At 57.2% G+C, this 23,315-nt stretch overlaps 1 protein-coding gene across 8 annotated transcripts in view; it reads left to right on the forward strand.

The window, feature by feature from the left end:
* The window catches only part of Tns1 (tensin 1), a 208,404-nt gene that overhangs the window by 160,448 nt on the left and 24,641 nt on the right, over window positions 1-23,315 (forward strand). For 7 of the 8 annotated variants that reach the window (XM_071619622.1, XM_071619620.1, XM_071619623.1 and 4 more), the window contains 5 exons: window positions 3,990-5,528; window positions 16,321-16,517; window positions 17,428-17,503; window positions 20,929-21,021; window positions 22,326-22,364. In XM_071619622.1, coding sequence (XP_071475723.1) covers window positions 3,990-5,528; window positions 16,321-16,517; window positions 17,428-17,503; window positions 20,929-21,021; window positions 22,326-22,364 — 1,944 coding nt within the window. The remainder of the gene's footprint in view (window positions 1-3,989; window positions 5,529-16,320; window positions 16,518-17,427; window positions 17,504-20,928; window positions 21,022-22,325; window positions 22,365-23,315) is intronic. The other variant, XM_027941869.2, reaches the window with a different exon arrangement.

Below are 23,315 nucleotides of genomic sequence, written 5' to 3' on the forward strand. Positions count from 1 at the left end.
GGGAGGGGTCTCTTCTCGTGGAGTCCTTGTCATGGAAGGGGTCCCTTTCTCTCAGTCAACCTGATGGCCACCTTTTAGGCTTCCCAGTTGGGCCATCTACCTACAGGAAACCCTTCCTGCTAGGAAGTGGGAGGGGCTTCACTCAGTGTCTGGAGTGCCGCTCACCTGTGTCTGGGTTTCCCAAGGTACTGTCCACCCGTGTGCCTGAACCCCAGGAGGCCTCTTTAAAATGCTGACTTGTGGCCCCACCCTGGCCTCCAATGACCCCGAATCCACATTTTTTACAATCCCTGGAGGAGATTCTTAAGAACATCCAAATTAGAAAATAGCCACTCTGAAACCAAATAGCCTTAGCACCCCCCCCCCATTTTTTTTGGTCCTTTTTAAGGTATATGAGGCGGGTGCGTGTGGACGTCCCTGCGTCCTGGCCAGCATAGTCCGTCCAGCACCACACACACCTCCGCACAGAGCCCCACTGGGCGGGAGCCTCAGGGAGTAGGTCCGCATCCAAGTCAGCTGGGGATTTTCCTCAGATCCTTCCAAAAGCATGACTCGCACATCTGGATGAGGGCCGAGGTGGAATAAGGGCCCCTTGGTGAATGTCATCAAATAGCGTCGGGGGTGGGGTCCCGGCTTCCAGCTGCTGCTGAGAAGATCAGGGAGATGGTCAGACAAAGCGAGAGGGCCTCGAAGAGACTGTGGGCTTTTCAGGGTCCCCAGAGAAATGGTGAGGAGAAGGCCCCTGAGACAGATGTCAGGGCGGGCTGGGGCTGGGGCCTGGGAGCACTGCACTCTGGGGTGCCTGGGCCTGTTTCTGCTCGATTTGGTTCCATGGCCACCTGTGCCAGTACCCTGACCCCAGCCAGCCAGAGCCCCGCCCCCGGGTCCATGCCATCCCCGCTCCCTCTGAGAGACCAAGGGCTTCTCACCTTAGGTGACTTGGCCTGGCCAGGTCCGTCCTGTGGAGGCTGCTGGGTCTTGGACCTGACAGCTCTGGGGGCCCCTCAAGCCATCTCCCCAGCCCCTGCAGGTCCTCTCTCCCTCCTCCCCCCTTGATTTTATCCTTGTCCTTGTCTGTCTGCCTCTCTCTTTTGCCCTTCCTGCCTTGATGGATTGAAACCAGCCTTGAGTTCCGGCTTCTTGTGGTCCGGTAAATAGCTCTTAATGTGGTCGTGGTGGACAGGGAGAGGGAGGGACGAGTTTGTGTGTGTGGGGGGGGGGCACTTACCTCCATCTCCGCGACAGGGGGAGGGGAGCTGCTCCACAGGTCGTGCCCACACGCTGGATGCTGCAAAGCTCTCCGGGGCTGGGCAGCCCTCGTGTCCTTGATCCTGCCCTTGATTACAAAGAGGAGGGCACTCAGTTCTAGGCAGACTGGCCTGGAGCACATGGCCCTTGTGGCCAGCACAGGGCCGTCAGCAGCGACTGGCCCCTTCTTTGAGGACAGCAAGAAACACATTCATTTGCATTTAACAAACAGGATTTAATTAAACAATTTATACCTCTTCGATTTTCTTACTGCACCTTAGTGATTTAGCAGTCATTGTTTCTGATTTCGCTACAACAGTAGCCCGTGTGGGTCAATCACGGGGCGGAACAGGGTTAACGCTGGCATTTTCGTAATGGATGAAAATGAGGCATGCCCAGGAGGGGTACGGAAGGGCCAGGGCATCAGGTGGTGGGGATCATCAGGCAGTCTCCCCGCTGCCTCCCACCGGTTTAGACCTTGCCCCAGCCCTGTAACCCAGGGCCACCACAGTAACACTGTGGCCCCTTATCACTCGGGGCTGGCTGCTGGCTGAGGTCCCAAAGCCTCAGGGAAAACTGAGGGCAGAGCTGGTTCTGCAGCGCACAGGGACCGCAGCGCATCTAGCCCCCAGCGGGTGTGGGGTCCGTGGGTGCCTCCTGGCTTGCAATCTCTGTGCGGGCTCTTGATGATGTCACTGGGCTGCTGTGGTGTGTGTGTGTCGATCAGCATGTTCCTGTTCTGTGGTTGTCTAATCACTTGTTTTTGGCCGTGGGCTTCTGTACAAGGGTTTATTTTTAGAGACTGTCACTTCTGGCCCGAGGGCTGATCCTTGGGCAAGGCAAGAACGTTTGTATTTTCTGAAATGTTTGTGGCTTTAAATTTAAATATTTATTTTGGGGTATTCCTGCCTTTATGTGTTTATTCTACTGTGTGTGTGTGTGTGTGTGTGTGTGTATGGGGGGGTGGATGTAGCCTAACACAAATTTCATGGTCTTTTAAGTAAATTAGCTCTGATTGTCAGGTGCAGCGCCCCCCTGCCCCAGGTGCTATGTCTACAGATCTGTCGTTTTGGATCAGCTACGTACCGCCTGCCCCCAGGGCTAGAGACCTTGGTGTGTGCAGTGCCGAGCACCAGGGTTAGCGCTTGGGGAGCACACGCTGTGGCAGCTGCTGTTCACCACGCTGTGCTGGCTGTGGTTCCTGGTGTGGGGGTCACCTCGCCGGCACAGGCCCCTGTGTTTTTGATTTGGTGACTTCTGGTGGGTGTGCGCCTCAGGGTCTTGAGTCGGGTTCAGTGTGTGGCTGCTGGGTGTGGGCTGGGGTGGGTGCAGTCTTGGGAGGGGGTGTTTTACCTGGGGCGGGGGCTGGATTGCAGCGGAAGGTGGGGCTCTGCGTGAGGGCGTGGGGTGTGTACCTCGGGTCTGGAGCAGGGGCTGCTGACTGTACAGGGTGTGAAATCACTGAGCTCCTCTGGGTGGGGGAGGTTCTTGCTCCTGAGTCAGCCCCCTGGCCCAGAGCCACCCACAGCTCACTTTTTCCTTTTAGAGAAAGTGTTGCTTCTGGGGGTCCCTAGAGCTGCCTGCAAACAAAAGGAGAGCTCTCCCCAGCGAAGACCTCTGCTTTGGGTTCTCCATCCATCCCTAAGGTGTCTCCCCTGCCACCCTGGTCCCTGAGCCCCTGCCCAAGCACCCCACGTGGCGCCCTCTGCGGAGGGAGTGCCAGTCCCCTCTGGCACAGGACTGCGGCTACGTCAGCTGCCTCTTGGCTCAGCTCCTCAGGGGTCCTGGCTGGCCCTCTGGTGGGTGGGCCTGCTGCCACCCTGCCCTTGGCTGGTGCCCCTTTTCCTGCAGGCTGAATGGTGTGGGCGAGCTTGTCGTGGTGGGCAGGGTCCATGTGCAGGGGACAGTGCTGGGGAAGGAAATGGGAGAGACTTCAGAAAATGCGGCACTGGGGAGAATGAATGGCGTTGTACGTCTGAAAGGCTCTAGAAAATTCTTTGTATTGAGCCAAACTTGGCAGCGGAGGCCGGAGGGTGAGTTTGTCTTAGAAAGTCCCAGTGCTGCTTTCAGCCTCCCCTCCCCAGCCCCGCCTGCCGTGGGCATGCTCCCCGTGCTGCGCCCTTACTGCCCTCGCAGGCTCTTCCCCCACTTCCCGGGGCCAAGGCTGTCCTCAGAGGTGGGCTGACCCCTCCGGTGCACTCAAGGCGCAGCCCACCTCTCCTGGCGTCAGCCCCTAACCCAGAGCAGGAATTCAAGGAACTCCCCAAGATGTGCTAGTGGCCGGGGATGGTTGTGCTGTGCACGTCACCGTTCAGGAATGGATGGTCCTCAGGATGGACACAGCTCTCTGGCCACGGACCCGACACGGCTCAGCTCGTTTCAACGTGTAGCCTGCTGTGTTCAATGAATAGTGGCAGTTCATAGGGTGCAGCCTGATTCTATTATTGTCCTATTGTACAGACGAGGACACTGAGGCCCAGAGAGTAACTCGAGCCTCTGTGTCCAGGAAGCTGGTGAAAAGCCAGAGACGGGCCTGGGTGGGCGTTTGCCCTCAGGACTCCTTGCCTAGTCCTAGGCTCTGCTGCCTGGCCCTGTGTGGTAGGGACCTTTGTCCCTTTCCTTTGTGCCTCCTCAGAGTGGCAAGAGGAGACTCCGGGATCCAGATGGGGCTCTAACTCTTTTCCTTGTGGGAACAGCTGCCTGCCGGTGACATCTGCCGTCTCCTTGCTCTGTCTTTGCAGAGGTGGTGGGACACACCCAGGGGCCACTGGACGGGAGTCTGTACGCCAAGGTGAAGAAGAAGGACTCCCTGAACGGCAGCACCGGGGCCGTCAACGCCGCGCGTCCTGTCCTGTCGGCCACCCCCAACCACGTGGAGCACACGCTTTCCGTGAGCAGTGACTCGGGCAACTCCACAGCCTCCACCAAGACCGACAAGACCGATGAGCCTGTCCCCGGGGCCTCCGGTGCCCCCGCTGCCCTGAGTCCCGAGGAGAAGCGGGAGCTGGATCGCCTGCTCAGCGGCTTTGGCCTAGAGCGAGAGAAGCCGGGCGCCATGTACCGCGCACAGCACCTCAGGTCCCGCCTGGCCGCCGGCCCAGCTGTGTCTCCCTCGGGCCGTCACGTTGTCCCAGCCCAGGTCCATGTCAACGGCGGGGCCTTGGCCTCTGAGCGGGAGACAGACATCCTGGATGATGAGCTGCCCAACCAGGATGGGCACAGCGTGGGCAGCATGGGCACGCTGTCCTCTCTGGACGGGATCACCAACACCAGCGAGGGGGGCTACCCAGAAGCCCTGCCCCCACTAACCAACGGCCTGGACAAGGCCCACCCTGCGGAACCTCTGGTCAATGGCGGGGGCTACCCCTATGAGAACACCAGCCGGGCAGTGCCCGCCCATGCTGGCCACGTGGCCCCCATGCGACCCTCCTACTCGGCGCAGGAGGGCTTAGCTGGCTACCAGCGGGAGGGGCCCCACCCGGTCTGGCCCCAGGCAGTGACCACCTCCCACTACGGCCATGACCCCAGCGGCATGTTCCGCTCTCAGTCCTTCCCCGATGCCGAGCCCCAGCTGCCCCCAGCTCCAGCCCGCGGGGGCAGCAGCCGGGAGGCCGTGCAGAGGGGGCTGAATTCATGGCAGCAGCAGCAGCAGCCGCAGCCTCGCCAACCTCCTCGCCAGCAGGAAAGAGCCCAGTTGGAGAGCCTTGCGACCGGCAGGCCCAGCCCCCAGCCGCTGGCAGAGCCCCCCGCCTCTGCTCTCCCAGAATTCCCCAGGGCGGCCTCTCACCAGGAGATTGAGCAGTCCATCGAAGCGCTCAACATGCTCATGCTGGACCTTGAGCCAGTCTCGGCCGCCGCCCCCCTGCACAAGTCCCAGAGTGTCCCCGGTGCCTGGCCAGGGGCTCCCCCACTCTCCTCCCAACCCCTCTCGGGCTCTTCCCGCCAGTCTCATCCACTGACCCAGTCCAGATCCGGCTCCATCCCCGGTGGGCACTCCCTGGGAACCCCCGAGCTGGCCCCTCCCGGCAGGTCTTACTCACCTTACGATTATCAGTCGGGTCCAGCTGCGTCCAACCAGGGTTTCCGTCCAAAGAGCCCAGCCTCCTCATCCTTCCTTCCAACCGCCCATGGCCCCCCAGGGCCTCAGCAGCCCCCAGCCTCTCTCCCTGGCCTCACCACTCAGCCTCAGCTCCCACCAAAGGAAGTGGCCTCAGAGCCCTCCCGAACCCCAGAGGAGGAGCCACTGAACCTGGAAGGGCTGGTGGCCCACCGAATAGCAGGTAAGAGCCTCAGGGGCCGTCAGACGTGGACATTCCCTCCTTCCTCCCTCTGCCCTTCCCTCGGGTCTCCGTTGCCCTTGCTGGGGGAGGTGCAGTGCTGCTGTGGCCTGGGGAGGCTCTCAGGAGCTGGGGCCCAGCCACCCTTCCTGTATCTACACCTCAAAGAGTCTGCAGTCTTGTCAGGGGACAGGCATAGACAGGTAATTCCGAAAGAGTACAGTGTGTGCTAGGACAGAAGTGAGACCGAGCCCCAGAGCTCGGGGAAGCATAACATCCCACCTAGGGCAACCAGGGAGAGCTTCCTGGAGGTGGTGACTCAGGAGTCCAGACTTTCTAGGTGGAGAGGAGACTACGAGCCTGCCTGCCGTGCTTCTTGTCCTCAGACTTCAGGTCCTTGGGGTAGGAGAAGGCGGAGGGAGGTCTCTGTGGACTCAGTTTCCCTCTTAGACCCTCCCGAGGCCATGATGAAGCCCTCGGGCTCTATCTGAGTGTTCAGCCTGGTGAGGGCCTTCAGGTTTGTTTTTGTGAGGGGCCGAGGTCCCCTTCCCGGTTAGCTTCCCGTTAGTCCTTGCCTAGGACCAGCTCCTCTTCCTATCAGAGCAAATCCAGAAAGACACCTACAGAGGGAAGAGAGAGTGCGAAGCCAGGAGAACCTACTGGGGAGAAAAAGGCAAGAAAGAGCCAGTGTCTAGGCCTCACCGGGAGGGACACAGCCCACCTGCCGCAGCTTATGACCGTTCCCAGGGACAGCCAGGCTGGGGGGAATCCTCACAGTTGACTTTGTTGTGAGGCGAAAGCCGGACAGGGGTGGCCCCGAGACTGGGGTGGGGTGGGCCTCGTGCCCAGCCCTCAGCTGACAGGGGGTGAAGCTCGAGGGGAAGGCAGGCTGGGCAGCTGGCTCTGCCCTCCACTACATTTAGGGGAAGCTGAGTCACTGTGCCAGCTGCAGGGAGGAAGGGAGGCACCCTCCTGGGCATCATGGGGAAGCAGCTCACAGAGGCCAGCTGGCTCTTGGGTTGGGCCAGGCCCTGGGTGCCCTGGGTGCTGCTGTACTTCAGGGCAGAGCAGAAACCCTGGAGAGCTGGGGCAGGAGGCCTTCGTTGCTTTAACCAAGCACCAAACCCAGGATTGAGCATCCCTGACCCTCCGCGGGTGAGGTGCTCCATGGGTGATCCATTTGGGGCTTGACTTCTGCTTCCTCCCACATCTGGGCCGTGACTTAAGGGCACCTTCCTGATTGCTTTGTCTGTCGAAACCAACCCATTTCCTCCAAGTTTTGTTGAGGCAAGAGGGACAACAGGGCCACCCAAATTTCCTGGGAATGCCATTCCCCTCCCAGTGTTGAAGTGGCCTGAAGAATAGTGATGCTCTGGTCTAATGATGAATAGGATCCAGGGGACTTCTCTGGGGAGGACACAGAATGAATTTCTTTATCTCCCAGAACCCTCCCTTAGAGCTCTCCTGGAGCTTGGTCCAGAGGAAGCCATACTGCTCAAGCCCTGGCGGGAGGTCCACCTGATAGTGGGTCCCCCCTCAACCAGCCTCTGTGGTCTTGGCTGCCAACTTCCATATCCTGTAGCCTCTCAGGTTTTGGCTTTCATGAAGCCATGGGGTTGGCGGAGGGCATTGTTGGCAGAGGGTCCCTTTACCTAATAGGCCCATTACCATCTTGTCTACCAACCACAAATGACTCAGGAGAAGGGGTGAGATGGATAGAGAGGGTAGTTGTATCTGGTACCCAGGGCTCTGAATTCGCCTCTTTGGTCTGTACCTTGTCGTGAACAGAATTTCTTATGTCAGCAGGCTCTGCGTGCAGAATTTCCTTAGTAGCCCTTCATGGTACCGAAGGGCACTCAAGTAAGATCAATGTGTAGGACTTTCTGGGAGGCAGGGAGGATAGACTTTCAGCATCAGTTCTTCCTGCTCGTTCAACATTCTGCTGCGGGAAGTTGGAACTTAAGTGGTCACATGAGTAACTAGGAAGCTCAGATCTGAGGGAGAACTTCTTCATGGCCATGAACTTGATCTGGTTTCTCTTGGTTTTTATCCCCTAGGTCTTCCTCCCCACCTTAGCTGTCTTTTATAACTCGGCACTCTGTTTGGTTCATTCCACTTTGATCCAACTGCTGTTCATGTCTGATTTCCGATTAAATCTTAGAGAATGTAGGGACAATTTTCCTAACTTAAAAATGAGAAGGCAGTAGAAATCTATAGCATGTGCCACATTTCTTTGTGAAATGTTGGAAGCATTCCTGTTATAGCCATGGGACACAGTAAGGATGTCTATTATCACTACTATCATTTAACATTGTATTGGATTCCCCGTCAGTGCAATAAGACAAGAAAAAGAAATAAGAGAGTTGAGGAGTACAGTGGAGGTATCTTATGTTCCTGATTCTGTGATTGGACTGATATTGGATGCCTGAGAGGTAGAGATTTCAGTGCATGCTGGAAATCAGATATGGATCTTATCTTTAAGGAGTCTCAAGTTTAGTGCTGGGGTGGTGGGGAGAACTAGAACTTTAAGATGAGGTCATTCATAATAAAAGAGGTATGGAGAAAGCTCTGTGGGAGAGAAGAGGTCACTAGCAGCTGGAAAGGCCGGGGCAGCTGTGTGGGGGATGGTGTTAAACAACCTTGCAAGATGGATAGGATTTGAAAGTGATTGAGGACTCAGTGGACACAGAGATAGGAAGGTCGTGGCAAGGATAGGAAGGCACAGGAAATGTCTGAAGAAAGTGAGTATGTGGAGAGCCTCGTAGACTGTTAGAGGGAGACTCAGGAAAGGCAGCCAGAGGTCTGTCTCGGGATGGTCTTAAATACCAGCCTAAGGAGCTTGAAGTTTACCACTTACCAACAGCGGAAATCATTCCTGTGGTTAGGCAGGGGAATGTGCCACACAGCTGGAGTTCAGGAAGGTGCGTCTGGTGAGACTGGGCAGGAAGAATGCAAATGGGAGAGATTTTGACCTGGGAGAGGCTGGGAACTTATTAGATCACCTTGGTAATGGGGACCAGATTAGGATGCCGACCATGGGCATCCAAAAGAAGAGATGGTGTCACGGCCACAGTGGGAGTAGGGCCAGTCAATCACAGATTGATTGACAGTCGGGGGGATCGAGGATGGCTGAAAAGCACCGTGGTTGCCTCCTCACCCTGTGAGCTGGCTAGCGTGGTTAACGAAGCTGCAGGGTCTGAGGGGTCAGCGGAGCCGCCACACATGGCTGATGGAGTTGGATCCTGACCGAGTGGGAAGACTGCAGACTTTGGGATTTTCCTCACAAGGGTGGAGGTTAGAGCTCTGGGCATGAATGAGATCTCTATGTCACTATCATGGAAGGAAAAGAACTTAGGTTAGAGTGGCCATGAGAAGAAAGGGAGGCTAGGAAGGGGGTCTGAGAACGATGCTCAGGGTGGTGACAGGAGCCAGGACAATGTGTCATCGCAAGGCCAGGAGAGTAAAGGGTTTCAAGGAGGAGGGGGGGGGGTGAGCAGTGTCCACTGGAGATACCAGGAGGAGGAGGAGGAGCAAGAGACTAAGCCTCTGGATTTGCCAATTAGGGGGCCTGGTGATTTTCAAAGGCATAGTTTTAGTGGAGTGCTGGTGACAGAAGCCAGACAGGAGTGAGTGGGGATGGAGTGAAGACAGCGTGCCAACTACTCTTTGGAGTGGTTTCATGATAAAAGGGGAGAGAAGGGCAGCCAAAGAGGTCAGCAAGACATCAGAGCTTTCTGGAGAGCTTGGGGTCGTGGGAATGCTCTCAGGTGAAGGACGGATCAGGGGAGGCTGAGGACGGGAGGAAGGAGAGGAACAGAGAGGAGAAGAACGAAGAGATTGACAGAATCACGTCTCTGAGGCGGTGCGAGAGGACCGGCCTGGGAGTCCAGTCTGGGCCAGGAGCTGCGATACTTCTTCATGAAATCATAAAGAATGGATAAAGATATATGGAAATACTCGGTGTCGAACTTGGAGAGCTTGGATTAAGAAGCACCCCCCCCCTTTTTTTTCCCCTTTTCTGTATGAATCCAGGGCTGAGTTCAAGGCCCATTCCATCCCTCATTCAGCAGGAGCTTGAACCCGTGCTACTCGCTAGTCTAGGCTCTGAGAAAATGGTAGCAAACAACAGGTTAAGCCTTGGTCCTTCCAGCAGAGTCGGACACTGAGTAAATGAACAAGTAGATACATAATTTTTCTGATGACTGACAAGTGCCATAGAGATCAAATAGTGAAGTGACAGTGATGGGGAGAGGGCAGGGGGTGGTTGCACTTTATATGCATGGTCAGGGGACGCTCCATGGGGCAACAAGGGAATGTGCCTCATGGGGCAGCAAGTTCAAAGGCCCTGAGGCAGAGTGTGCCTGGTGTGGCTAGAGCAGAGTGACCAACAGGAGGTCAGAGAGGTACTGGAGTGGTCCTGGCATATGGTTGGTCTTGCAGGGGATCCTAAGAACTTTTGGTTTTGCTCTGCGTGGTGTGAGAAGCCTTAAAAAGGCTTTGGTCCAAAGAGTGATGTCATCTGATGTCCTAAAAGGATCAGTATAGTCAGGATGGAAGGAGGGAGGCCCGTTAGGAGGCTGCTGCTCTCGATCAGGATGGGAACTGTGGAGGTGTGAGGCTGGGCTTGGATCATAGATGTGTTTTGGAGGCACAGCCAGCGAGAGGTACAGATAGACTAGATGTGGGATGTGAGAGAAAAAGCAAAGTCAAGGACGACTCTAACCTTGGAGCTGCTTGGTATTGAGAAGGGTAAGATTTGAGAAGAGCTGGCCAGAGGGAACCGGAGTGTGATCTGGGGCACCTTGGGTGTGAGATGCTCGTGAAGCATCTGAGATGGTCAGGTGGTAAGAATCAGGAGTTTCAGGGGGACAGGTTGGAACTTGGAGATGTGGGGGATGTCGGCAGATGCGGGCCAGGTAAAGCTAGCAAGGGGGAGCTTTGCGGTGGGCAGAGATCCCCGGGATCCAGGCTGGCCCCTGCTGGGCGTGTGGCCCACGCCTGTTATCCCAGGGGCTCAGGAAGCTGAGACAGGAGGATTGTGGGTTCAAAGCCAGCCTCAGCAATGGCGAGGCGCTGAGCAATGCAGTGAGACCCTGTCTCTAAATAAAATACAAAATAGGGCTGGGGGTGTGGCCCAGTGGTTGAGTGCCCCTGAGTTCAATCCCCAGTACCCTCCCCACTCCCTGAAAAAACGTTTGGCCCTGTGGAGCGAAGAAGGATGGGGGTCAGCAAGGTGAGACATGGCTGCAATAGCAGCCCTTCTACTGCAGCAAGCAGGTTCATTTTAGGGACTTTTCTGGTGGCACCAAGTAGATTTGGGTGGAGCAGAAAGAGCCAGGGGCTCCCCAGGGGAGAGGACGGCCCACACGGGCGGGTGTGGCTGACAGCAGAGGGCTGAGGGATGCTGGCAGGCTAGGGAGTGTGACCTGTGCTCAGACTGGTAGGGTCACCCTGGGTTCAGGAAGAGGCAGGTGACCATGAGAGAAGGGAAGGTCCTGGGATGGGCAAAGCTGGCTGAGGAGTGAGTGGGGCGTGGGGTCAGAGGACCGAGGTCACCTGGTCCCAGGCAGGCAGCTTCTTGCTCCACTCTGGGGTTAGGAGTGAGAGGGACGTGGTATCCTGCTAGCCAGCAGTAGGCCACCCGTCCTCTGGGGAAGCAAGACCCCAGATCCACCCTCTCTTCTTGCCGCACTCCCTCCCTGCCCCCTCCAGTGTGTGGCCCCATCCCAGGCAGAACACCAGCTAATCTGATTTTCTCTCTGTTTGTGTTTTGTTTCGTCTTGTTTCGTGCCTGTCCCTGCATGCTCTGCGTGGCCTGTGTCCACCTGTCCCCTGTGCTTTCCTGGCCTGGTGTCTCCCCGCCCTCTTGCCTCCCACCCTTGCCGGCTCCCCTGGGGTTGCGGTGGGCAGCGTACAATGCCAAGCTGCAGGACATGGGGCAGGGTGGCCACTTCCGGCCCCCTCCTCTCCACCGGCTGCGGCTGCGATCTGCCTCCCTCTCTGGTGGGTCCCCTATCCCCGCTCCCTTGGCCCACAGTTAGCTCCTGGTCTCTCTCTCTCTCCAGACCTGGCCAGCTGCCTTCTCTCCTCCCGGCCCCATTCCCTCCTGTCCCCATCTCCCCTCTGCTGGGTGCTTGTCCTCTTTCCAGCTCTTCCTCGCGCTCTCTGCTCTCCCTGTTTTTCTCTCTGGCCTGCTCCTTACCCTCTCTTTCCTCCCCGTCCTCTCCAAGTCCTCTGTCCCTCCTCTCTGCATGAGCCTGGTCCCTGCTTCTGCATGGATGGGGCCTGATGCTTTCAGCCTTGGGAACAGGTGTGAAGGGGCTAGATGAACCCTCAGGGTCCCCACTGGAGGTAAAGGCCTCCGTGGTGAGGTGCGCAGCGAGGGGTCCAGCACCCTGCCCCCCCAAGCAGATAGTCTGGGCTGGGGGTGGGTGGTCTCAGCAGGAGGTAGGCTGTGCCTTGCTTGGGGCCACCAGGTGCAGGACAAGGAGTGGTCACCCAGTGCCTGCTGCTCGGGCACTGGAGCATCGCACACCCTGGAGACAGAGTACTTCTGACCCCACCCCCATCTGATCCTAGGACCCATGGCCCAGAGTCAGAATCCTGGGCTATGGTCTTGGCCCTGCCTGCGCTCACCCCCGTGACCTTGGGCAAGTCGCTCACCTGTTCAGAGCTCAGTTACCCAATTTGAAACCTGGAGGGTGACAGCCCAGCCTCCAGTGTTTTTCACGGTGGTTTGGCACGTCCCGGATGTGGGGCCCCCTCCCTCAGGGCTATGGTACTTTATCTGAGGATGATGACGTCCCCTGATGTCCACTCCAGCTTCCTGGACAGCAGATCCTCAGGCTCGTAGTCCTGGGGAGGGAATCAGCTGGTCTTTCCCAGCTGTTCTGAGCCTCAGGTTGGTGTCAGGGAGGGGACAGTGTGCTCAGGCTTGTCCCACACCATGGCCTGAGAGGCGCTGGGAACCAGTGACGGCCAATGGTGCTGTCTGGTGCCTCTTGGATCCCCCTCCTCCCAGTCCATGGATAATCGGGAGATGGCTCTAAAACCCGGTCCCCCTGTCCCCCTCCTTTCCTGCTGCCTTTTTCTCAGCCCTGTGGTGAGGAGTGCAGTGTCCAGCTGGGCCTGGGCTGGGCAGGTTCCGGGGGTGGTGTGTCCCGAGGGGAGCTGGCATGGCTTGCCCTAGGGCTGCTAGTGTGAGCGCCGCTGCCGTGTGGCTTTCTGGTGCCCTGGCCTAGCAGGTGGCCTTCCTCCTGGATCCCCTTGCTCCTGGAGCCCCAGGCATGCAGTCGGACACCCCGTTCCCGACCTGGAGCTGAGGAAGCCAGTCTTCTGGAAATTGGAGGATTGGGAGAAGAGCTGGGTCTGTGGGGGTGGGAGTGGCCACGGGGTGGGGGAAGGGGACACCAGGGTGTTTGTCCCTGTGACTCGGGTGGGAGAGGCAGTCCTTTACCAAAGTGTTGGGGCCTCAGCGCCCAGAATTGCAGGGTGTGCGTGTGTGTACGTGTGTGTGTGTGTGTGTGTACGTATGTGCGTGGTGAAGGCCGGGGTTGCCTCAGGTCTATCTCATGTTAGAGGAGCCTCAGGAGAGAGCTGTCCCCCAACAGCACTGTCCTGGGCAGCATGATGGAGTGCCCTGGGCGGCAGGGCTGCCTGGCCTGCTCCTCCTCAGTTGTGGGGCCACGTGGAGGCTTTGGGGCAGAGGTGCCTGCCATCCTCTCAGGGCCGAGGGGAGGACCTCATGCCACTGCGTGTGAGCAGACCTTAAAGGGTGACACAGGGCTCCTTGGCTGGGTGTTGTGATCCTGAAGACCACCTTCTTGTATCAGTGCATCTCGCTTCTCAGTCTTCTTGGAGTAGAGTGCTGGACTTGCTGGCCTGGCTGGGAGAACCTTCCAGAATCCTGCCTTTCTTGGCTCCTTTCTTCACCAGCTTCCTCTGGCCATATGGCCTTCTGCAGGGGTGGGTGGGGCTGACTGTCAGGGTGCTGAGGGCCCCACCAGGATCCCACCATCCCGGTGTCCCGTTGCCCTTCCTGTCGGGTTGGCTGGTGGTGCGTGCACACTTGTGTGCATGTGTATCTGTGTGAGTGTGTGCTGGTTCCTGCCTGTGTGCGTGTCAGAACCAGAGGCCCTGAGAGAGAGTGGGGCTGGGGGACTGAGGAAGTCCTGGGTGGAGGGTGGTGGCCTGGAGCAGTCCTGTTTTATTATTAGCCAGGCTCTGGGACGTGACAGGGGGCTGTTCTCCCTCTGACACGAGCTGTCAACTGGTGTCCAGACGACCCAGCTTGGCTCAGAACAATGGGGCTCTCTTCTCTTCCTCCATCATGCCCAGCTCCCCTCCCTTGGAGAGTGACAAGAGAGAGGGAACGAGGTTCTCCAGGCACTCCAGGGCAGCTCTGGGCTTGCCAAGGGGGACAACAGTGGGACACTGTGTTCAAAGAATGCAAGTGGCCCTGAGTGGCCACTGGTGCCAGGGGGCACTCTTTGGGGGGCGGGGCTGGCCCCGTGGGAGTGGAATGCAGGGTCTTCTCCTTCTGAAGGGGGAGGCTGTGCCCTGCAGCTCCCTGGCTCTTCGGAGGTCATTCGGTCCATCCTTCTGCCTCTGATCAGAACGCTCTCCCGCGTGCCAGCTGGTGGTGGCGAAGGGAGCTGAGAAGGCACAGCTGTCTGCATTGCTGGCGTCTGGCTCCTCCACCATCAGCAAGGCCACGTTCAGTCCAACCTCCTGTCCTGCTGCCACCGTGGACCGTGGCCCCTGGGCATGGATGCTACTCAGGCAGTGTCTCCAGTGGCAACAGACCCATTTTCCCAAGGGCAAACCTCATCAGATCATGGGACAGGGAAACTGGCCACCTCTTGAAAAGGCAAGGGAACCGGCCAGAGGAGGCTGCCGGGTGGGTGAGCCCGGGACGGAGACCAGCCCTAATGTGTTTCTTCAACCTTGGGGCTGAACTCAGTTCCAGGCCGGGAACCTTCCTCCTTTGTCACAGTATTATTAGAAAATCAATGGCAACCTCTGCTTCTCTGTAATGTTTTTGCCGAATGACTCTAGCAGCAGCCCTGTCCACACTGCCCAGGAGGCCTGAGTGGGGCAGGGCCTTGGCAGGGGAAGGGGAAGCATGGCTGGGGCCAGGGCTTCCTGCAGGCCTGGCTGAGCTGCTGGCTGCACAGAGCCTCCGAGGCCTGGGAGTCTGGACTCGCTGGTTGAGGCTGGTGTGGCTCTGCCTTCCCGGGCCATGCCCTCCGTCCCTCAGGGTGGGTGCCCCTAGCAGCCCCTGGCTGAGGCTTATATGACTCCTGGTTTTCTATTCTGAAAATAAGGACATGCTGAGGTGGCGGCTTATTAGCTGTAAGCAGAGCCGTTTGGGAGTGGCAGTGAGGTTGTCCTGGCTGAGCGGGCAGGCAGGGCCTCTGGGTAAGGACCCAAGGTGGGGACTCCAGGTATCCTCCACCCCTGCACCTTCTGGATTTAACCTGTGGTCCCCTGACCCTCTGACTGGCCTATGGAGCAACCATCCCGGGAGCACCTGGGTCCCTGTCTAGTGACTGCGTGTGGCGTGAAAGCAGGGGTGCATCTGCCCCAGACTCATTGGCCCACAGTCAGAAAAACAGGGGCTGCCCTGCATGCACACCACTGTGGATGGTGGAGGGTGGTTCAAGCTGTGCGGTGATGATCTGCTTGGCTGTACTGGCCTGTTCCTAGGGTCCAGCAGTGTGTGTGGGGTGTGTGTGTGTGTGTGTGTCTGTGTGTGTGTGTGTGTACTCCCACGTGTGCTGTGGGATGGTCTTCTCAGAGGTACATCCCAGGTACCAGGCCCATGAGACCTGGGACCTTTGGTTAGTCCCAGTGGGGGTTAAGGCAGGGCTGAGACTGTCCCGGAAGATAATCAGGTCTGGGGCCCACCCTTTGGGCTGGGTCTTGGCCCCTGGGACCTGGGAAGTGAATTTTCTAGGATTCCGGGAGCCAGTTCAGTGAGGCAATGGATTCCATGCCTCAGCCCAGCTGTGGGAAGAGAGTGGGAAGGAAGGAAGGAAAGAGGGCGAAGTGAGCACTGTGCCCAGCCTGCGGAGGGGGCCTGGGGTTGGGAGTGCTGAGACGCAGATGGAGACATGACCTCTGTGCCTGCCCTTTGCAGGGAGGGGCCGCTGGGAGCCGTGGCCATCTTTGGAGTGAGAAGAGGGTCTTAGCTAAGGGGCCAGTAGGAGGGAGGTTGGTAAGAAGTCTCAGACGTACACCAACGGAGGTTGGGGAACCCCAGAGAAGGCTCGAAATATCCCAGTGGCCAGTTGGGCTGAGGACTCCACAGCGAGAATAAGTCGTTTCTTTGTTTCTTCTTGGGAGCACCATTTTGCAAGATGATGCAATTTATCCCCTTCCAAAAGTTCCTCCCCACGGGCTTGATGTTGCCTGTTGGTTGATGCAGTTGCCTTGGAGACCCTTACTTCCCTCCACCTCCCCTCCTGTGTCTGGAAGCTCTGGCCCTCTGCCTCTAGGGGCTGGACGGAGCTGACATCTGTTTCTTGTATCAATCCTTTGTGCTCTTGGTCCCAACCCTGTGTGGAGTAGCGATTCCTGGCCCTGTCCAAGCAGGTCCCCCACCCTGCAGAGAAAACCCAGGGTGTGAACAGAGTTGGACCCAGGAAGGCTGGGGGAGGTGCAGAGGGGAGGCCGGCCCGCTCCAGCTTGGCCCTGTGCTAAGGGGTGCTGCCTTCTCTGGGGTGACTAGGAGGGGTTGAGTATTTCTCAAACAATATACTCATCGCCCTGCATGCCTTGCCATTCCTCCCAGGGGTGCAGGCTCGGGAGAGGCAGCCTGTGGAGCCCCCAGCCCCACTCCGGAGGCGGGCGGCCAGCGATGGACAGTATGAGAACCATTCTCCTGAAGCCACATCCCCCCGTAGCCCTGGGGTTCGCTCCCCTGTCCAGTGCGTCTCCCCTGAGCTGGCTCTCACCATCGCCCTCAATCCTGGAGGGCGCCCCAAAGAGGTGAGTCCTTGAGCTGCATCCTGGGGCCACAGAGGGTAGCACTGTGGCAGTGACCCATCAGTGAAATGCAGAGTTTTTGCCTCCTTGCTTCCTCACCCAAGGCCATTTCTCTTGGCATTTAGAATCTGGAGCCCATTTTCTCCCTCCAATAGCTTTTACGCCCTGTTACTTTCTTGATTCCTAAAGAGAGTCCCTTTGTAGTGTGATAAGGATCCTGGGGATGACATAGATGACCTCCATCTTGAAAGTCCAAACCAGGTTGTATAGACTGACAAAATATTCTTGAGCCTTTTTCAGAAATAAGGGTTTTCTTGGAAGAGTTAGTTTTCATGCCCAGAAGAGTGCATTTCTGAGACATTTCAGTAACTGGAGGCAGAGGACCTCAAACTTCAGTGGGGAGTTTGTTAAAACTGTTGATTCCCAAATCCACCTCCAGAGATTCCAGCATAGACATTCTGGGATGGGACCCAGGAATCCGCATCATAAACATGCACCCTGAAAAATTCTGATGGTCCGTGGCCACATTGAGAGATACCAGTGGGTGCTGTTGTATAAAACCCAGAGTAGAGAGGCATTCTGGATGCCAGAGGCCCTTGCCTCTTTTTTTCTCTTGCCTTCTGGCAGGATGCAAGGCCCCTGCCTCCAGCCCCTTCTCTGTAGCCATGTTCAGAAATATTTCCAGTTCTGACTGAGCTTGCAAATGGCCACTCCCCCGCTCTCTCTAGTTCAAGGAGTTGTTGGGGCTGTGAGTGACCAGGATCTCCCTTTGACCTCTGCACTTATCTGAGCAGTGGCAGAGAGTCAGGCTGGGGAGGGAATTTGTGACCTTGACCTCATGCTCAAGGTCATCTGAAGGGGGACCTCCTCTTCTCAGGGCTTCCCCCTTTTCTTCCCCTTTGTCTCCCTGCAGCCCCACCTGCACAGCTACAAGGAGGCCTTCGAGGAGATGGAGGGGACCTCTCCAACCAGCCCGCCGTCCGGTGGGGGTAAGAACTCCCTGCTAAGCCTATCCTCCCCGTGTCCCCTCCTGACCTCATCTTAATCTTGACCTATGCAAGTGCCCCAAGTATGGGGGTGGGGTGGGGGAAGTGTGCCAGCAAAGGTGCGTTCAGCTGAAATCTCCTGCTTCTCACTTCCGTGAGCGGGGTGGGGCTAGAGTGGGCCTCCCCCACCCCCACTTCCTTATTTCCATTGCGCCATCTTCTCTACTGTCCCTTCTGGGATGAGGCAGCCCCGGTCTTGGGATCTGGATTGATGGCCCGTGGGACCCTGGGCTTCTCACAGTATGGAGTTTTCTTAGTTGTTTGAGACTTTTTTGCATCCTATGCTCAAAAGATATTCCATCCGAATGTGACTCTTGGTGACTTCACCTTGACCTCTTTTTCTGACCCCCATTTCTTTCTGCATCCAGACCCTCTTCTGCCTCGAACAATCTATGTAGATCCAACCAAGGAAAGAAAGGTCTGGAACTCAGGCTGGCAGAACCCCCATCTCATCTGACCTTGGCTTCCAATCAGAGGCCTTTAGTCTGTAGCCTGCCTATATGGCTGGGGAGGCAAATTCCCAAAGGGCCCCCAAAGAGAAGAATGAAAGAGGCCAGGAGCACGGCAGCCATCCCTCTTATAGGGGAAATACCTTGACCTGGGGGAGGTAGCTGTGGGGAATGCAGTGACAACATCCTGTCAGGTCAAGAGACACCGGGTCCCCATGAGAGGCCCAGATCAGCAGAGCAGAGGAAGCAGATTCCGGGGATCCTCAAGGGTGGGTTGGCTGGTCCAGGCCCAAGCTGTGCATTTGCCCTCACGAGAGAGGAGGTGGCTAAGGAAGGGTGAGCTGCAGCTGGCTCTGCGTCCCTTGGGGCTGGCTGTCCTGCACAGGGGTGGAACGTGGCAATAGTGCACGGCCTGTGTGCCAGCAAAACTGTGCTGGCTGCCATCTTGAGGAGGCCAAAGCTGTGACAGATCATCAGTCCTGGCAGCCCTGGCTCTGGCCGCGGGTGGACACAGAATACGAGCACCCTCGCCATTAGAATTCTCTAGTAGTCAGGCTGGGATTTTGGCCCAGCGGTAGAGCGCTTGCCTAGCATGTATGAGGCACTGGGTTCAATTCTTGGCACCACATAAAAATAATACCTTTATTTTTATGTATTGTATAAAACAAAGAGATTGTATCCATCTACAACTAAAAAATATTTTTTAAAAATTCTCTAGTAACTTCAAAAATCATGACCTGTTGAAATTAATTTTAATAACATTTTTCTAAGTCCAAACTATTATCATTTCAACAGGTAAATCAGTCTAAAAATACTGAGATAATTTTACAATCTTTTTTAAACATGTAAAAAGATACTGGTGATATTAATTTTAATAATAAGCTTTATTTAACTTCAATCTACATGATTGAGATGTACTTTGTTAATTTAAAAAATGAGATATTTTGTGTTTCTTTTGCACCCCGAATACTGGTGTGTGTTTTGAACTGACAGCACCACTTAGTTCAGATCAGTCAATTGCAAGTGGCCTTGGTGGCCTTGGGGGCCCTTGGCTGCCACACTGGAGCCACCTACTCAAGACACCCTGTAACCCGGTGGGCTCAATGGCTTCTCTTACCCAGTCCTGACCTTTGACCTTCCCCTCTGCCTCCTTTTGCTGTCAGGTCCAACAGCCAAGGGCTGGGTGTCCCCTTGCTTGGGACGGAAGCCATCAGGTCTGCACTAGAATTGAGTTTTACCTTTTTCTCTCCCTCCCCCTGGCCAGCCCTGGGTGCCCTGGGGACAAGGATAAGTCAGAGCTTTCATAATGCACAGAGCTGGAGAGAGAGGATGGAAGGCGGGGAAATGCCAGGAATTTTTCTCTCAGGAAGCAGAGGGCGCCTGGCTTCAGTGCCACCCACTCAGCTGCCTCAGCAGAAGGGCCGCGCTGCCTGGGATGGGGGCTCTGGGGCGCGTGAGTCTCTGGCCCCCTCTGATTTCTCTCTCTGGGGCCCATATGCAGACTTGCGGGCTGGAGCTGCTTCCCTGTCCCTGAGCCGGGGTCTCGGAGGTCAGGCTCGCTCTTGGTGATTATGTCATTTAATCTGTGCACTCAGTTGACGGACATTACTGAAGGCTTGAGAAGCGTCTATGAGCAGGATGTCATGGAGGGCAGGAGGGCTGTGGGGATGGAGAGGTCTGGACCTACCTGGCACCTTGGAGGTGTGTTTGCCCACGTTTCTCCCTGTGCTGTATTTGTCCCTTGGACTTCGAAGGACAGTGAGGCTGGGGTGTTAGTGGGCCACCCATCTCCCTCAGCATGTGTGCACACCTGTGCCGGCCTGACCAAGCTGAGCATGTTGGTGACACTGAGAGGCTGTACCTGTCTGTTGCTGTTCCTGTCTTTGAAGCCTGTCTGTCTTGGGAAAAGCAAGCGGGCCCAGGGAGGGTGGTGGAGCTGTGTTTGGGTCCTGGGCATCCGAGGGCCACAGCTAGTCCGTTGAGGCCACCGGTGAGAGGGAGTGTCCTCAGGGGCTGTGGCCTCTGTAGGTCTCCTTGCTAGGAGCCACAGAGCTCATTTCTTCTCTTCTTAGAGGTGTGTGAGGAGACATCTCGTGACTGGGCATGACACTGCCCAGCAGCTCAGCTGAGTCCTTGGCTGATGGGAAAGAGCCTGACAGCCCTTTCTGACCTTGTGTTACGTGACACTTGTAACCCAGATGGGCGGCTGGGCGGAGCCTGGCTGTGCACAGGAAGCTGGGGCTCTTGGCCAGGGATTATTCTCAGGCTTCTCCTTCTCCCAGGACACTGAGGCTGGGGGTACGGAGCCCCACACAGAGACAGTCCCTCGCTGGGTGTAAGGGACACACCTGGTGGAGGGCAGGCCTGAGGCCCAGCCCGTGATCCCCTTTCAGCCCGTGGTCCCCTTCTGCTGAATCTTATTTTCACTTGTCTTCCTCTAAGTCCATCACGTGCGTGGGTTTGAAAGGCTGTGTGTGTGTATGTGTGTGTGTGTGTCTGTGTGTGAGTGTGTAAGTGTGTGTGTGCATTGGGGAGGGATGTTGGGGAAAGAGAATGATGAAAGGGAGAGAGAATATTCTAGAGAGAGGCAGAGAGAGCCGTGTATATACCACAGGGCAGAGCAATGGAAAGGGCCGCAGTGAGAAGCCAAGGGCCGAGGGGTAGAAATGATTCTCTCAAGGTTGGGGACAGGGCCAGGACAAAGGACGTCATTTCCTGACTCTTTCCCTTTGTCCTTTAAACTGCTGGAATGTGAAGAAACACAGCGGACTGGAAGGGCCGTGGAGCCCCAGTGTGGGGTTTGGGCTGGCTCCGGTGGCCCAGCCCTGGCCACCGGGCCACTCGCTCTGTCTGTGGCGTGTCCCGCGGGGCTGCCCCATCCACTCACTTCAGGTGTCCTCCTTTTTCCCTTTGGCACAGTGCGCTCCCCTCCAGGTCTGGCCAAGACACCCCTATCTGCTCTGGGCCTGAAACCCCACAACCCAGCGGACATCTTGTTGCACCCCACAGGCGGTGAGTGACTGGCTGGGTGGACGTGGTGAGGGAGGCCGCGGGGCAGGACCCTGAGGCCTGGGCTGGAGATCTCAATGGAGGCTCCTGGACGCTCTGGACAGGAGAGGGAGCGGGCTCTGTGCCACTCTGAGGTCAGGCCTCAGGGCCCTCTGTGCAGGGGTCAAGGTGACACATCCCTTGGCCATCTTCCTGCCCATGTGGTCCCTGTGGACTTTGGGATTTGGAGGCCTGGCCTCGGTTTCCTTGGACTCGGCCTGCTGTCTGCTGGGAGCCTGGCTCCCCGGTCCCTAGTGTGCTCTGAGCATTCTCGAGATGTCAGAGGCCACCCTGCACTCAGGGTGTTCTCCTGGTCTGCCTCTGTGGCTCACAAACCTCCGCCTGAGAACTCATGACTCAGTGGCAGCCATTGCTGTCTGCCCCTCCCCAGTCCTCTCCCCCTTGGCCCTGGGTCTCTCTGGCCTGTCCAAGGCCTTGCTGGTCTCCTTGTCCAAACTCCTCATACTGGTAGCCTTTGACCCTGCTGGTAAGGACCGGAGCCAGGCTACCTGGCTGCTCCCTCCTCCCTGGGCTCCAGCACCGTCCTGTCTCTGTAGGAGAGAGTGGGCCTCCTCAGGCTGTGCCTCCCACCTCCTGTCCCACCTCCCACTTCCTCTCCTTCCTGTGGGGTGGGGGATGGAGACAGTGGGGGCCCTGGGCTCTGAGTGGCAAGATGGAGCCAGTTCAGTCCAGAAAACTACTTCTAGACGCTGGTTTCAGGGCGGAGCTGGGTCTTGGGGTCAACTTTAACCTTCTCTCCTTAGCCACCAGGAGACTGGTCCAGCCAGGTAGGAGGGCAACGGCATGTATTTGTGACCCACACAGACACTGGCTCCCACGCAGGAGGTCACTCCTGACCAGCATGGCTAGGGACACTGAGCCACGGGAGGGGAAGGGGGCTGGGGCTGCCTTTCACCTGCCAGCACATGGCTTCTCGAGACTCGGCCCACATGAGCCCTGGCCGCAGGCGCTGGGAGAGGGACAGGCTCCTGTGTCAGTGTCTAAACTGCACCCTGGCCTCCTGGGGTCCTGCACAGGGTGGGCCTCAGCCCTCCCCTGAGCTCTTTGTGGAGAGCCCAGCTCTTTCTTGGCCTCGGCCTCGGCCTCCTTCACTGAGCCGATTCCTTCTCTAGGAACAATCCCTGTTAACCAGTCTCTCTCCTTCTCTCTCTCCTCCCCCTCTCTCCCCGATGGTTCTTCCTCCCATCTCCGTCACCTGCCCCTCTTTCCTGCCTCTTCTTCTTGCCTGCCTTCTCCTCTTCCCTCAGAGGAAGATGAGGGGAGGGAGCTGGCTAAGCTTCCAGAAGGTAAGTGCGGCTGGTGTGTGGCTGTTCCCGTGCTCTGGGTCTGGGAATGGCTTGTCACGCATGGTGGCTCAGGGACAGCTCTCTTTTCTTACCTGGTCTCAAGTGACCAGGCACATGGCCTTCCTGTCCCCGCTCCCTGACAATGAAATATCACCCTGGGCACCACCTGAATCCTGTCTGGGGAGCTGGGAGCCACTGGGCGCTGGTTCAGGCACAGCCAGTGTCCAGGCGCCAGCTGGTGCCAGTTTGTGGACAAAAACATCTCTCTTGTCACTTCCTCTGCCAGTGGCTTTGTGCCCGCCTGCCTGGTGTACAGCCACGCAGAGGGGTCTGGAGGGGTCTGTCCGAGCCGGGCTTCTGGCCCTGTGGCCATGGTGGGCGGACAGTTCCTGGCTGTTGGGCTTCCTGTGCACTGAAGGGCGGTTGGCAGCATCTCTGGCTCCTACCTACTGGGTGCCAGTAGCAGCACCCAGTCATGACAGTTGAAGATATCTCCAACATGGCCAGTGTCCCCTGGGGGAGTTGTCCCTGATTCAGAGCCACTGTCATAGATTCACAACTTGCCTCCAGGAAGGCCCTATCCACACAGACAGCAGGAAGTCTGTCTTTCTGACATCTCAGATGCCTTTGGGAATGTCAGGAAAGCTGTGGACTCACCTGCCACAGTAGGGCAGTGGGACACCCATGCACAATGTTCTGAAGAGTTGGGTGTGGTGGCTAATCCCAGCAGCTCAGGAGGCTGAGGCAGGAGGGTCGCAAGTTCAAAGCCAGCCTCAGCAACTTAGTGGGACCCTGTCTCAAAATAAAATATAAAAAAAGCCTGAGGATGTGGCTCAGGGTTCAACCCTGGTGTATAAAGAAAAGAGTTTCAAGGAGTTAGCAGGCCATGGGGCCCCGGCCTCCCCCTGATTAGGATGAGCCTGTCCTTGCATTGTGACCAGCAGGCAGAGA

The sequence above is a fragment of the Marmota flaviventris genome, chromosome 11 (assembly GCF_047511675.1).
Source record: "Marmota flaviventris isolate mMarFla1 chromosome 11, mMarFla1.hap1, whole genome shotgun sequence".
In the NCBI taxonomy this organism is placed as follows: Eukaryota; Metazoa; Chordata; class Mammalia; order Rodentia; family Sciuridae; genus Marmota; species Marmota flaviventris.